This window comes from Sus scrofa, chromosome 14 (genome assembly GCF_054392235.1).
Source record: "Sus scrofa isolate SSC_HxYL_T2T_F1_AM1 chromosome 14, Sscrofa_HxYL_maternal_Yorkshire_Landrace_v2.0, whole genome shotgun sequence".
Lineage (NCBI taxonomy): Eukaryota > Metazoa > Chordata > Mammalia > Artiodactyla > Suidae > Sus > Sus scrofa.
Genome location: NC_139396.1, coordinates 43727326 through 43742279, shown reverse-complemented (window position 1 = coordinate 43742279; position 14954 = coordinate 43727326). Strand labels below are relative to the sequence as shown.

The window sequence follows — 14954 nt, the reverse complement described above, 5'->3', positions numbered from 1 at the left end:
TCTGAGGGCCAGCGCCCACAGCATATGGAGGTTCCCAGGCTAGGGATCGAATCAGAGCTGCAGCTGCCGGCCTACACCACAGCCACAGCAACACCGGATCCTTAACCCACTGAGCAAGGCCAGGGATTAAACACACCCTCATGGTTCCTAGTCGGATTCGTTTCCGCTGTGCCTCGACGGGAACTCCTGAGTGTTTTTCTTTATAGGTTTTATGTGTGTGTGTGTATTACAATATGCACACCCTACTTAACACAATCTACTGGTATTGTCATTTTCCCACTTTGAAGTGCAGAAACCTCACTTCTGTGTCAGCCCCTATACTCTCCTCACTCTGTAATATAACTGAAGGATTTCCTTTTTGTAAATGGAAGCAACACATAAGACCATCAAATGTGATTTTAGGAGTTCCTGGTGGGCTGGAATGGGATCGGCAGTGTCTTGGGAGTGTTGGGATGCAGGTTTGATCCCTGCCCCGGCACAGTGGGTTAAGGATCCGGTGTTGCAGCAACTGCAGCATAGGTCACAACTGCAGCTCGGATCTGATCCCTGGCTTAGGAACTCCATATACTGTGGCCAAAAAGGAAAACGTGATTTTAAAAATTCATGAGGATAGTCCATTATGTTTACCCTTATTTTCACCCATTTCACTTTTTTTTCTGTGTGTGTGTATGTGTCTTTTTGTCCTTTTAGGGCTGCACCCACGGCATATAGAGGTTCCCAGGCTAGGGGTCAAATCAGAGCTGCAGCTGCCGGCCTACACTGCAGCCACAGCAATGCCAGACCCAAGCCATGCCTGCGACCTAGACCACAACCCATGGCAACACTGGATTCTTAACCCACTGAACGAGGCCAGGGATGGAACCCACAACATCATGGTTCCTAGTTGGATTCCTTTCCACTGCGCCATGACCAGAACTCCCCACTTTTTTTTTTTAAAGTTCTAGCCCTCCTCCTGTTATCGTTTCCTTTATAATTGTAGAACCTCCTTTAGCCAGTCTTTAAGGCCTGCTGCTGACAAATTCTTAATTTTTCTTCACCTGAAGGGCTTCATCATCTGGGGGTCTTTATTTTCCCTTCATTTCTGAGGAGCATTTTTGCTAGACAGAGAATTAAGGATTTACAATATTTTTTCTTGAAAAATGTTCCATCTCCTTCTGGCTTCCATGGTTTCAGGTGAGATACTCACTGTTATTTAACTGTTCCCCTACAGAGAGTGTGTCATTTCTTTCTTCAAATGAATAGTCACAACTGAATTTCTAGTAAGTCTGTATAGGGAATAAGGCTATATTCAAAATTTCTCCAGGACACAAACTCCTAAGACTAACCTAGAAAAGTTAGAAAGGAGAGTAAGAGGGTACATGTCCTATCAGAAAGCTATGGTAATAAAACAATATGATAGGTATAGGAATAGACAAACAGATCACGGGGGCAAAACAGAGGATTCTGAAAGAGACCCAGATATAAAGGGATTTAGTATTAGAAGAGTGTAGGGTATATTTTATTTTTTTTAAATTTTTGTCTTATTAGGGCCGCACTTACAGCACATGTAAGTTCCCATGCAAGGGATCAAATTGGAGCTGTAGCTGCCAGCCTATACCACAACCACAGCAACTTCAGATCTGAGCCAAGTCCGAGAACTACACTGCAGCTCACAGCAATGCCAGGTCCTTAACCCACTGAGCAAGGCCAGGGATCGAATCCCCATCCTCATGTATACTAGTTGGGTTCCTTACCATTGAGCCACAATGGGAAGTCCCTAAGGTATATTTTAAAACTTGGAATCCCTAGCCTGGGAACCTCCATATGCCACGGGTACGGCCCTAAAAAGACAAAAAGACCACCCCCCCAAAAAAAACCCCAAAAAACAACAACAAAAAACAAAACAAAACTCCGAATGTGGATACCCATTCTAAATAAGAGAAATTCAAAAGTCATGGAGTTCCTGTTGTGGCTCAGCAGGTTACAAACATGACTAGTATCTATGAGTATGTGCGTTCAATCCCTGGCCTTGCTCAGTGGGTTAAGGATCCAGCATGCTGTGAGCTGTGGTGTAGGTCACAGACACAGCTTGGGTCCCATATTGCTGTGGCTGTGGCATAGGCCAGCAGCTGCAGCTGTAATCAGACTCCTAGCCTGGGAACTTCCATATGCCACAGATGTGGCCCTAAAAAGAAAAAAAAAGTCAAAAAGAAAAAGACTGATAGTTCTCACTTCATAAAAATTTCAAAGTACAGCATGTGTGCTCACCTGTACACAGGCACATACAACCCCATCACATATAAAGGGAAAATACATGTAATGACTTGTGAGAATGTGCTGTATCTGCAACATATACATGAAGGTTATAAAATCTCACTAGGAGTTCCCGTAGTGGTGCAGCAGAAACGAATCCGACTAGGAACCATGAGGTTGCAGGTTCGATCCCTGGCCTAGATCAGTGGGTTAAGGATCCAGTGTTGCCATGGACTGTGGTGTAGGTTGCAGACTTGGCTTGGATCTGGCACTGCTCTGGCCCCGGCGTAGGCTGGCAGCTATAGCTGCTATTGGACCCCTAGCCTAGGAACGTCCATGTGCTGCCGGTTCGGCCCTAAAAAGACAAAAATAAAATCTCACCACACAAAAACTCCTACAAATCAGTAATAAAATCATAGGGATCCTAATGGAAAAACAGGCAAAGGATATGAGGAGGTATTTCACATAAGAGAAGTAAGAACTAGTTAATGAACTGGGTTGTTGATTTTTACAAAAATTAAACTAAAGCGAGATATTTTAACTCATATGATGAAATGAGTTAAATCTCATCATATGACAAAATTAAATTTTGATAAAATTCATTTGTCATTCATTGAGCCTCATGCTATGCCAAGCAATGTGCTAGTTATGGGTATAGTGATAAGCAAAATGGTCTCTAGACTCATAGTACTTTTAGTCTAATGAGGTAGTTAATTACTAAAAAAAAATAATCACAAATACACATATATAATTACAAACATAACATGCAAATTATTGTAAATTATAAAGAGAATAAGGATAGGGTTCAAGGAGAGTTTACAACCAAAGTAATCTTATTCAGAGATTACATTAGGATCAGAGTGATCTAAGGTGGGCAAGGGGTGGCCACAGCATGTGGCAGCCTGAAGCAGGATCTCAGTTCCCTGACTAGGGATTGAACCTGGGCCACAGTGGAGAAGCACCAAATCCTAACCATCAGGGGCTAGCAGCTAGGACCAGGGCCCTGGCTCTTGTCTGCTTTGAGGAAGGAATCAGCAGACAAAAAGTAGTGAGGCAGTAAGGTGTTTATTAGGAGAGAAGGCATTTGCAGAGAAAGCACAGATCAGCTGAGAGAGACACAGAGAGAGGGAGCTGTGGGGTGGTTTAAATCGCTTATATGGGGGCAGTCTTCCTCTGTCTGATAATCTTGCTCTGTTGGCCTCAAGTCCATATTTGGTCTCACTCAGCACCCTCCCCTCTGTGCGGACATCTTTTAGCCAAGATGCATTCCAGCTGGAGGGACTCTGGGAAGTTATCAGATCATATTATGGTCTACTTGCCCCCTCCCTTCTCTGACCCTTGAGGAAACTTTTGCACATGTGCAGTTCGGGAGATCTCGACCTCAAGAATGAGAAATGTGTGGTCTATTTTATCTTTTATCCAAGCAGGACACAGCTCCTCCCTGCTCCTGCCATAATCTTTATCTTGAAGTATCTGTCCACAGGGGACAGATTCTAGTTGCTTAGGCTGGGACCCATTTATCTCCTGCCTCAAGAGAACACTTCTCTGAAGTATAAACTGAAATGAGCTAATTAATTTATGGTATGTAGTGACAGATAACCTTCTCAGGGGTAGAGTAAATTAACATGCTCAAAGGTCCTGCCATGAATGACATATGGGGAAAGAAGGTTAGCAGAGTTACCGGAGCAAAGTAATGTAAAAAGAGCTTGAAAATTCAGATGGGGTAAGATCATGCAGACTACTGGGGACTATGTTAAGGACCTCTGCCTTTGTTTCAGAGCAATCAAATTTTGGAATTGCTTTTATTTTATTTTTTTGTCTCTTTAGGGCGCACCAGAAGCATATGGAAGTTCCCAGGCTAGGGGTATATCAGAGCCTCAGCTGCTGGCCTTCACCACAGCCACAGCAACACCAGATCCTTAACCCACTGAGCGAGGCCAGGGATTGAACCCTCAACCTCATGGTTCCTAGTCGGATTCATTTCCACTGCGCCACAATGGGAACTCCTGGAATTGCTTTTATAAACATCAGGCTGACTTCTGTATGAAGAAAAGATTTGGAGGAAATTGATGTGGTGAAGTTATAGCAAGATGGCAGGTGAGAAATAATATTTTGGACAAGATTGGTAGTTAAGATTAAGCACAAACACACGTCAATCTCAACATGTACTAAAAAGAATCCATTTCTTCTCTCTTAAATTTGCTTTTCCTGTATTTGTCATCTTAGTGAAATAAAATGATTAACCAAAAGATACAGGCAAGTCATCTGTGGTTTAAGTAGAAGGTGAACAGTAGAATGGATAACATAGTGGTTGAAGAGGTTTTACAGAATGAACTGTAAACACCCAAACAAGAAAACTAGTTCCTCCTTCTCCCCCATCAACCATATCCAATTCATTAATGGGTCCTTTACACATTTTTTTTTAGGGCCACACCTGTGGCATATGGAGGTTCCCAGGCTAGGGGTCCAATTGGAGCTATAGCTGCAGGCCTATGCCACAGCCACAGCAACATCAGATCCAAGCTGTGTCCTTGACCTATACCACAGCTCACAGCAACGCCAGATTCTTAACCCACTGAGCGAGGCCAGGGATTGAACCTGCAACCTCATGGTTCCTAGTCGGATTCATTTCCCCTGCGCCACAATGGAACTCCTACACTCTTCTTTTACTTATTTATTCTGTTTAGCTATATGTTTGGCCACGTCCACGCCATGTGGAAGCTTCCAGGTCAGGGATCAAACCCACATCACAGCAGCAACCTGAGCTGCTGCGATGACAGTGCCGGATCTTTAACCCACTGCATCACAAGATAACTCCCTACAATCTTCTTTTAAACTGTTTCTTTGCAAGCAGCTCTTTGCAGGAAACCAACCTCAGCAGGAGGCCCCTTTCCTGGTCACTTTAGCAAAGCTACATTGCAACTAACTTTTAAACCAGGAACCCCCCTGTTCAGCTCCAGCGCTAGCACACCTTTCAAATCTTTTGATCACATAATATCTTGTCTAAAGAATAAGCAGGAATTCCTGCTGTGGCACAATAGGATCTGTGGGGTCTTGGGAGCATCTTGTGAGCGCTGGGACGTAGGTTACATGCCTGGCACAGTGGCTTAGGTCGAAGCTGTGGCTGGGATCTGATTCTTGTCCCTGGGAACTCCAAATGCCTCGGGCGGCCTTTAAAAAAAAGAAAGAGAGAAAGAAAGAAGGAAGGAAGGAGGGAAAGAAGGAAAGAAGGAAGGAAGGAAAGAAAGAAAGAAGGAAGGAAAGAAAGAAAGAAGGAAAGAAAAGAAAGAAAGAAAGAAAGAGCAATTAACAGATGACTAAACAATGCTTCCCTAGCTTCCTCTTCAGTAATCTTGCAACAAACTTTGCGACCAAACTACATCACCGGGTTCACAAGCCAGCAACCTGACAACTCCCCCCGACCCATTAACTGAGATGACTTCATTTTAAAACTTTCATGGCCCAGCAGAATCCTGAGAGGTGGCTTTTGGGGACACTGAATCCATCATTTCTCCGAATTGCCGGCATTCTGAATAAAAGCACCTTTCCCTGACACCAACATTTGTCTCTCCCAAGCATTGATTTTTCGAGCTTCGAGAAGCCGTACCTGATTGGGTAACATCTTGACTCAGTCTCCCCTGACCCGCAGCTCCTAGAATCCAGGATACGGAAGGCAGTAGCCTTCAATGGCATTCCTGGCTCAGGTCCTTTCCTTCAGTTCACCGATACAGTCAGCCATTGCAGCTGTCAGGGATGGGGGGTCCTCGAGGGAGGTATTGGGGCTGCAGTCGGTTCTGGAAGTTGTAGTCTGAGTGGGGAGGACTGCTCTGTAGGAGGCTGCGGCCGCGGTGGGCCCTGGGAAATGCGCCTAACTGAAGCTCGTCCCCGCCCCCCCGCCCCGTGGGCGCGGCGCCTCCTGGGAGTTGTAGTGTGTGTGGGCGAGTTGCCCACGATGCGCGGAGACCGCGGTGGGTCTTGGGAAGCCGAGCCGCGGCAGGCCCTGGCTTGGTTCGCGTCCGTCTCTGAGGCTCCGGAAGGCGCAGTTTGCGGGGCGCCGGCGCGGAGTCACTGCTCGCAGAGCCAAGAGCTGAGCGCCTGGCCTGCGCGGGCCGAGGTAGGGGAAGGGCCCGCCCTGCCACGCCGATCCCCGCCGGGGCCGGGGGCGGGGGCTCCATCCCAAGCTGGGGAAGCGTGGGCCCGCATGGCCTGCAGCGAGGAGGAAACGCCCCGAGGTGCAGCCCCCTTAAAGGCGGTGGCGCGGCGGGCGCGGGTCAGGTCCGGGCTCGGGTCAGGTCCGGGCCCGGAGCCCCTCCGCAGCGGCGAGGGGGTTGTCCCGGGCCCGTGCAGCTGTGTGACAAGGGCGGGGAATGCGGAGCCGCGGCACCCTGGTCCGGGCCCGTTACCTGGCGCGGCCCTTCGGCCCCCGCATTCAGCATCTTTCTCTCCCTGCCAGCCCTGCCGTCCGCATTTTCTGCTTTCCGCGGGCCCTGCCGGGAGCCATGTCTTGGGTAAGCTGGTGTGCCTTTCTGGGGGAGAGAGGCTTGCTTTCTCCTAAAACATTCCTCCCCGACCCCGTGCTCCCCCCACCCTCGCCCCTTTCTCTCTCGTGTACATCCGGGGAGGGAAGAGGGTTCTGGTGGGGTGGGGGCAGGGGGCGCAGGCCCGGCGTGGGCAGGTTTCTGACCTGGCTGTCATGTTCCTCTTCCCCCCGGGTATTAGAAGGTCTCATTCCCTCTGCGTTAATTGGCATTATTTTTATTGTCTACTTCCCGTACCAGTGGTCTCAGTGTGTGAGCCCTGGTACAGCACTGTTAGTATCACCAAATAATTTCTTGGAAATGTATATCCAAGAGCCCCAACCCGGGCTTGTGGACCAGAAACTGGGTGTGCGGTCTGCACATTGACAGCCCCTTCTGGTGGTTTAATGCGCGACGTGTCCTAGGACTTGGGGATCTGCAGGGAGCAAAACAACATCTTTGAACTCACAGAGCTCATTTTTCAGGCATGACGTTTAGTTTCTTTAGCAAGGAACACTAATTATTGCTGTGGTTGAGGCTAAATGCCATGCTGGCAGTTGTGCTTCACAGAGGTGGGGAATAAGGCCAACTAGAGAGTTCAAGGTGTGGCTCAGCGGTAGCAACCTGACTAATATGCGTGAGGACTAGAGTTCAATCCCTGGCCTCTTTCAGTGGGTTAAGGATCCGGGTCTTGCTGTGGCTGTGGTGTGTAGTTCTTTGGCTGCAGCTCCCATTCAACCCTAGCCTGGGAATTTACATAGGCTCCTGGTGCTGCCCTAAAAAGACAGGAAAAAAAAAAAAAAAGGCCAGCCATTCCTAATTAGTGCATCTGCTTTTAGTGTCACTTCTCTTCTTGTCCTAGTTGTCTCCTAATGTAGAGGGTCTCTTGCTGGGAGTCCAGTTTCCATCTGTGCTGCAGATCCCACTTCTACACTAGGAAACAGCTTCCTTTATTGGTCAATAACCTGTAAGAGATTATAGGCACTTAATCCTTTTTAGGAGTTCCCGTCGTGGCGCAGCGGGAACGAATCTGACTAGGAACCATGAGGTTGTGGGTTCGATCCCTGCCTTTGCTCAGTGGGTTAAGGATCTGGTGTTGCTGTGAGCTGCAGGGTAAGTCGCTCTCAAAAGACAAAAAAAAAAATCCTTTTTAGGAGTTCCCATTGTGGCTCAGCAGGTTAAGAACTGAACTAGTATCCATGAGGATAAAGGTTTGATCCCTGGTCTTGCTCAGTGGGTTAAGAATCTGGCATTGCCACATGGCATAGTTTGAAGATGTGGCTTGGAGCTGGCACTGCTGTGGCTGTGGTGTAGGTCGGCATCTACAGCCCTGATTTAGCCCCTGGCCTGGGAACTTCCATTTGCCACAGGTGTGGCTCTAATTAAAAAAACAACAAAAAAAACCCTGTAAAATATAGCTCTGTCATACTTCTGGGGCTGTTACTAGTTTCGGATTTTTTTTGTGTGTGTGTTTTTGCCTTTTCTTGAGCCGCTCCTGTGGCACATGGAGGTTCCCATGCTAGGGGTCCAATTGGAGCTGTAGCCACTGGCCTATGCCAGAGCCACAGCAACACGGGATCCAAGCCGCGTCTGCAACCTACACCACAGCTCACGGCAACGCCAGATCCTCAACCCACTGAGCAAGGCCAGGGATTGAACCCGCAACCCCATGTTAACCACTGCGCCATGACGGGAACTCCCGGATTTTTTTATTTTATATTTTTTGGCCATCCCTTGGCCTTTGGAGTTCCTGGGCCAGGCATTGAATCTTAGTGGAGCTGCAACCTGTGCCACAGCTGAGGCAACACTGGATCCACAACCCACTGCACGGGGTTGGGCTGGGGATTGAACTCCATCCATGCCACCGCAGATACCATCTATCCCTTTGCACCACTGCAAGAACTCCTAGTTTGGGACTTTTTAAAATTTGTAATCATTCCTAACACTTATTGAGTGAGTCACTCAAGTGCAAAACCAGGCTGCAAAGCAGGGGCCTATTATTCCCACTAACCCTGAGGGAAAAAGCTTTAGATTCTATCCTGGGAGGTATTATAATTCCTTCCTTGGGAGGACCTTGTACTTTCCTCTTTATCGTCTTGTTCTGTGATGTTGCTAAAGTTGCTTCCAAATTTCACAGCTATTTCTTCAGAAACGGGGTGCTGTGATAAACTTGAGTGCGTGCCCCATTTAACAGGATGCTGCTGCTGTCTGCCTGTTGTGACCATGAAGAAATTCTTGCTCAATCATATTAAAATAGGCTGATATCAGGGAAAATATACATTCCCCATTAAACATAAAAGAATGGCCATCACTATTTGTAAAGTATTGTGCAATCTTGAAAATTTTTTATTTTATTTTATTTTATTAGGGCTGCACCTATGCCATATAGAAGTTCCAGGCTAGGGGTCGAATTGGAGCTTCAGCTGCAGGCCTATGCCACAGCCACAGCAATGCCAGATCTGAGCCATGTCTGCAGCCTATACCACAGCTCATGGTAATGATGGATCCTTAACCCACTGAGCAAGGCCAGGGATCAAACCTGCGTCCTCAGAGATATTAGTTGGGTTTGTTACTGCTGAGCCACAATGGGAACTCCTTAAGAATTTTTACAACCAGAGTCAGAAATCCATGTTGTTTACATGTATAATCCTTTATCTTTCACAAAATTGTAAATTATCTCAGGACAAAGCATATGTGTTTTTTTCTTCTTTCCTCTAATTAATACCTTAAAACAAAACAGCTGTAGTTATACTCTTAGTAATTACTCAGGATCCTAAAAACTGCCCTGGATCCTAAAAACTGCCCTTGCACTACTTATATACTCTGGCCACCCTCCAGAGTGAGATTCATTTCACTTTTGATCAGGGGCCTTTGGGAGAATTGGGTGTTGGTTGTGCAGGTGTCTGTATATCTTTCAGGGGTCAGTGACATTCAGCGATGTGGCCATAGACTTCTCCCAGGAGGAGTGGGAATGGCTTCAGCCTGCTCAAAGGGATTTGTACAGACATGTAATGTTGGAGAACTATGGCCACCTGGTCTCACTGGGTAGGTATTTCTTCTCATCTCCCCTCAGTCAGAATCTGACCTTTAGGATGGCTGTTGTGAATCTTGATTGTCTGGCTGAATGTACCCAAGGGAAGTAAGTTTGGGGTTTTTTTAAATTTAAAAATATTTTGTTTATTTATTTATTTGGCCATTCCCACAGCATGCAGAAGTTCCCTGGCCAGTGCTTGAATATGGGCCACAGCAGTGACAATGCTGATTCCTTAACTACTATGCCACCAGAGAACTCCTAAGTTTTTTTTTTTTTTTTTTTTTACTAGCTTTTAAGAGGGAGTTATAACTTCACCTAATCTTTAGACATCTTTCATGTTTACATCAGGCATTGCTATTAAAGGCCCCTCTTTTCTGAGTATTCAAACTTAAGATTAAATTTGAATTTATTTCATTTCTGCAAGCAGGTCTTAACATTTCGAAGCCAGATGTGGTTTCCTTATTGGAGCAAGGGAAAGAGCCCTGGCTGGGGAAAGGAGATGTGAACAGAGACCTGTTTTCAGGTGAGTGAATTAGAAGCTGATGGGGAGTTTTTTTAATTTTAATTTTTATTTATTTTGTCTTTTTGCCTTTTCTAGGGCCGCTCCTGCGGCAAATGGGGGTTCCCAGGCTAGGGGTTGAATCGGAACTACAGCTGCCAGCCTATGCCACAGCCACAGCAACACAGGATCCAAGCTGTTTCTGTGACGTACACCACAGCTCATGGAAATGCCAGATCCTTAACCCACTGAGTGAGGCCAGGCCAGGGATGGAACCCACATCTTCATGGACAGTAGTTGGATTTGTTACTGCTGAGCCAGGATAAGAACTCTTTTCAAATTCTTATTTGCCAACTGTGTATCTTTTTTGGTGAGGTGTCTTTTTGAGTCTTTAGAGCATTTTAAAATTGAGTTGCTCTTTTTTTGTTTGTTTTTTTTTTGTTTGTTTTTTAGGGCCACACCTGCAGCATATGAAGGTCCCAGGCTAGGTATCCAATCAGAGCTGCAGCTGCCTGCCAGTGCCACTGCCACAGCAACACCAGATCTGAGCCACATTGGCGACCTATACTGCAGCTTGCAGCAATGCTGGATCTTTTAACCTTTTGAGCAAGGCCAGGGATTGAACCTACGTCCTCATGGATACTAGTGGGATTCTTAACCTGCTGAGCCACAGTGGGGACCCAGGAGTTGCTCATACTCTTTTTTTAATGTCTTTTTAGCGCCACACCCACAGCATATGGCAGTTCCCAGGGTAGGGGTCAAATTGAAGCTACAGCTGCCAGCCTACACCACAGCCATAGTAATGCCAGATCCAAGCCTTATCTGTGACCTACACCAAAGCTCATGGCAACGTGGGATCCTTAACCCACTAAGCATCCTTAACCCACTGAATGAGGCCAGGGATCAAACCTGTGTCCTCTTGGATACTAGATGGATTTGTTACCCCATGAGCCCTGTTCATTTTCTTAGTGTTGAGTTTTATTAAGGGTCCTTTGTATATTTTGGGTAATAGTTCTTGTCAGATGTGTCTTGCAAATATTTTCTCTCAGTCTGTGGCCTGTCTTCTCATTCTCTTGACACTGGCTTTTGCAGAGCAGAAATTTTTAATTTTAATGAAGTCCAGCTTATCAGTTAATTCTTTCATGGATTGTGCCTTTGGTATAACATCTGAAAAGTCATCACCACATCCAAGGACATCTGGGTTTTCTCCTGTTACCTTCTAGGGGTTTTATAGCTTTTGTTTTACATTTAGCTCTCTGATCCTTTTTGAATTAATTTTTGTTAAGAGTGTTAGGTCTGTGTGTAGATTCACTGTTAGGCATGTCGATGTCTAGTTCCATTACCATTTGTTGAGAAGGCTTATTTGCTCCCTTGTGTTGTCAGAGATGAATTGACTATAACTATGCAGGTGTATTTTGAACTCTTTGCTCTATTGGTCTGTTTGTCTGGTCTTTCACTAGTACTGCACTGTCTTGATTACTCTAATTTTGAAGTCACATGTTAGTCCTCTATGTTATCCCTTAGTGCTGTGTTAAGTATTCTAAGTCATTTACTTCTTCATATAAATTTTAGAATCAGTTTGTTGAAATCTGTAAAATAACATACTGGAATTTCGATCTATATACCAAGCTGGAAATTTTGAACTTCCAGAAAATTTGCAGCAATAGTACAAAGAATACCAATATGCCCTTTGCTCACAATCTTCTGCTGCCAACATTTTGCCGTTTGTTTTATCATTTGGTGTATGATTTTTTTTTTATTCCTGAAACATTTGGGAATAAGTTGTATACATCATGACCTTTTAACCCCACAAGAATTCCTAAGAATAAAGGTGTGAGAGAATATTTTAAAATTTTCATGTTATAAAGTTCTGTTCTTCCAAAATGATAAAATCCCTTACTAAAATTTAGCCTGGAGAAAAGCAGGGCCTGTGTTTATCTGTCAAAAGCCTATGATGGAAAGATACCCGTTAAAACCTAAGTTGGGAGTTCCTATTGTGACGCAGTGGAAACGAATCCAACTAGGAACCATGAGGTTGTGGGTTCGATCCCTGGCCTCATTCAGTGGGTTGAGGATCTGGCGTTGCCGTGAGCTGTGGTGTAGGTCGAAGACGCAGCTCGAATTTGTTGTTGTGGCTGTGGTGTAGGTCGGCAGCTACAGCTCCGATTAGACCCCTAGCCTGGGAACTTCCATATGCTGTGGATGTGGCCCTAAATAGACAAAAGACAAACAAACAAACAAAAAACCTAAGCTGATTTTCACATAGCAGTTAGGAAAGTAGAGTTAGTGTGAGGATGCTAGAAGATACTTTTCATAGACACCTTTCATTCATTCATTCATTCATTCAGAATAAATTACTGTAAAATGTTCCAATGGCACTAAGTGAACAAGTCTGATTTCTTTGTGGGACCTGAGGAACACTTGCGGTCTATTGGCAGCATTATGAAATTGTCATTTTCAAGTCATTCTGGCAGCAAATAAAGTTTTAAGTGGAGGTGAAGAAAACCATTTATCCCTCACAGTTACTTATATTTCTGATAGATCTGTTTCTTCCTTACCTTCAGTTACTTATTTTTGGTCTTTCTTCTTACTCACCTACATCTCTCCTCTGTTTGATGTCTTCTGAATTTCTGGGTGTATTGCTTAGATTTCAATGTCATATATGACAAGTATAAAAGCCATGCAATGCTAAGATTTGTTTTTCAATTTAATTTTCATTAAAAACTAGGAGAATGGCTTTTGTTTTACTCAATACAGAAAATGAGAAACATTTACTTTTTTTTTTCAGCTTCAGAGTCAAATGGTGAGATCAAAGAATTTTCTCAAAAAAGTATCATATATGAAGATGACTCATTCCAGTATTTGATGGTGGAAAGGTTTCTAAGCCAAGGTTCTGAGTGTTCCAGTTTTAAAGAAGGCTGGAAACGTGTGGGTGGTACTGAGATACTGCAGGGAAACCCGGAATGTATCAGGCAAGTGACAGTTTCCCATCAGGAAGCCCTGTCCCAACATCTGAGTGTCAGTACTGTGGAGAGACCCTATGGATGCCATGAATGTGGAAAGACTTTCAGTCGGCGCTTTTCCCTTGTGTTACATCAGAGGACTCACACTGGAGAGAAACCCTATGTGTGTAAAGAATGTGGCAAAACCTTCAGCCAAATCTCAAATCTTGTGAAACATCAGATGATACATACTGGAAAGAAACCACATGAGTGTAAAGACTGTAATAAAACATTTAGTTACCTTTCATTCCTCATTGAACACCAGAGAACACATACTGGGGAGAAACCCTACGGATGTACCGAATGTGGAAAGGCCTTTAGCCGTGCCTCTAACCTCACGCGACATCAGAGAATTCACATAGGAAAGAAACAGTATGTATGTAGGAAATGTGGGAAGGCCTTCAGCAGTGGCTCTGAACTCCTTCGCCATCAGATTACACACACTGGAGAGAAACCTTATGAATGCATTGAGTGTGGGAAGGCATTTCGCCGTTCTTCACACCTTACCCGGCATCAGAGTGTCCATACCTCCAAAACCCCCTATGAATGCAACGAATGCAGTAAAGCCTTCCGTTGCCATTCATTCCTCCTTAAACATCAGAGAATTCATGCTGGAGAAAAGCTCTATGAATGTGATGAATGTGGTAAAGTTTTCGCATGGCATGCATCCCTTGCACAACATATGAAAATCCATACTGGAGAAAAACCCTATGCATGTACTGAATGTGACAAAACCTTTAGTCGGAGCTTCTCCCTCATTCTACACCAGATAACTCATACTGGGGAGAAACCCTATGTATGTAAAGTATGCAATAAATCCTTCAGCTGGAGCTCAAACCTTGCTAAACATCAGAGGACACACACTCTACATAACCCCTTTGAGTATGGAAATTCGTTTAACTACCACTCATTCCTTACTGAACACCAGGAAATTCACACCATAGTCAAAACCTAAGAATGTATGGATTGATAAACAAAAGCAGCTAATGCCTTACTTTGATTGCAGAGAACTCTTGGAAAGAAGCCTTATATGAATGTGTTGAATGTGACAAAATGTGGTCTCTATTCAACGTCCTGGAGAAAAACCCCAGGAATATGTGGGAAAGCCATTAATAGCTGCTCACTCTCTGTAAAATCAGAAGACAAAATCAGTCTGTATTGAGATTTTTCATGTGGTAGGATTCCCTAGACCTACATTCGTAAATTCCTACCAGGAAAGTATACATGTCCAGTAAATGTGAGAAACTTTTTAAAGAGGTGAGGTCATATTCTGCCCCTGTCAGCTCAAGCAGGACAGAATGCATGGGTGAGGGTGTACTTTTTCCTGGACATCAGAAAATTCATAATGAAGGAAAATCATACACAATGATTTAGGAATGCCTTCATGTACCATGTAATACTTACTAAATTGTAAATACTTTTCTAAGGAGAAAAAGCACCCTCTAAAAGAACCTAACATAGAGTGACTGCAGTATTTCAGACCTACAGAATTATCCTGAGAAAACCACCATTGTAATGACTGGGCAGAACCTTAGAACTCCAGGAAGTTACACTGAGAGAGCGAGCCGGGAAGGGAGTTTTTTTTTGGGGGGGGGGGGTGATTGTTTTGGCTTTGTTTTTTAAAAGCAAATTCAGAAAAGCTATAAATAAACCTTTTGATTCATGGTAAA

At 44.7% G+C, this 14954-nt stretch overlaps 2 protein-coding genes across 23 annotated transcripts in view; one reads left to right on the top strand and one right to left on the bottom strand.

Moving 5' to 3' along the window:
* The window catches only part of LOC146396517 (uncharacterized), a 57520-nt gene extending 51438 nt beyond the window's left edge, over window positions 1-6082 (bottom strand). For all 7 annotated transcript variants that reach the window (XR_014825801.1, XM_084993408.1, XM_084993409.1 and 4 more), the window contains exon 1: window positions 5840-6082. The gene's annotated coding sequence lies outside the window, so the exon portion shown is untranslated. The remainder of the gene's footprint in view (window positions 1-5839) is intronic.
* On the top strand, window positions 6080-14954 carry ZNF140 (zinc finger protein 140). Of its 16 annotated transcripts, none has more exons than XM_021072901.2 (6): window positions 6160-6346; window positions 6686-6740; window positions 7749-7862; window positions 9668-9794; window positions 10211-10306; window positions 13071-14954. In XM_021072901.2, the coding sequence occupies exons 4-6, from the start codon at window positions 9761-9763 to the stop codon at window positions 14237-14239; spliced, it is 1299 nt and encodes a 432-aa protein (XP_020928560.1). In that variant the 5' UTR covers window positions 6160-6346; window positions 6686-6740; window positions 7749-7862; window positions 9668-9760; the 3' UTR covers window positions 14240-14954. The 16 variants fall into 16 exon arrangements, with proteins under 16 accessions (XP_084849523.1, XP_084849521.1, XP_020928551.1 ...); XM_084993402.1 differs by having other exon boundaries at window positions 10208-10306; XM_084993397.1 differs by lacking the exon at window positions 7749-7862 and having other exon boundaries at window positions 6080-6346; window positions 9675-9794.

What these genes read in the sequence shown, in the direction of transcription:
- ZNF140 (XM_084993398.1), top strand. Translation starts at nt 6,185, where the DNA reads ATGCGCGGAGACCGCGGTGGGTCTTGGGAAGCCGAGCCGCGGCAGGCC. An exon ending in TGGCCACCTGGTCTCACTGG is followed by an intron (nt 9,795 to 10,210) that starts GTAGGTATTTCT and finishes TTCTGCAAGCAG; the next exon opens with GTCTTAACATTTCGAAGCCA. An exon ending in GAACAGAGACCTGTTTTCAG is followed by an intron (nt 10,307 to 13,070) that starts GTGAGTGAATTA and finishes TTTTTTTTTCAG; the next exon opens with CTTCAGAGTCAAATGGTGAG.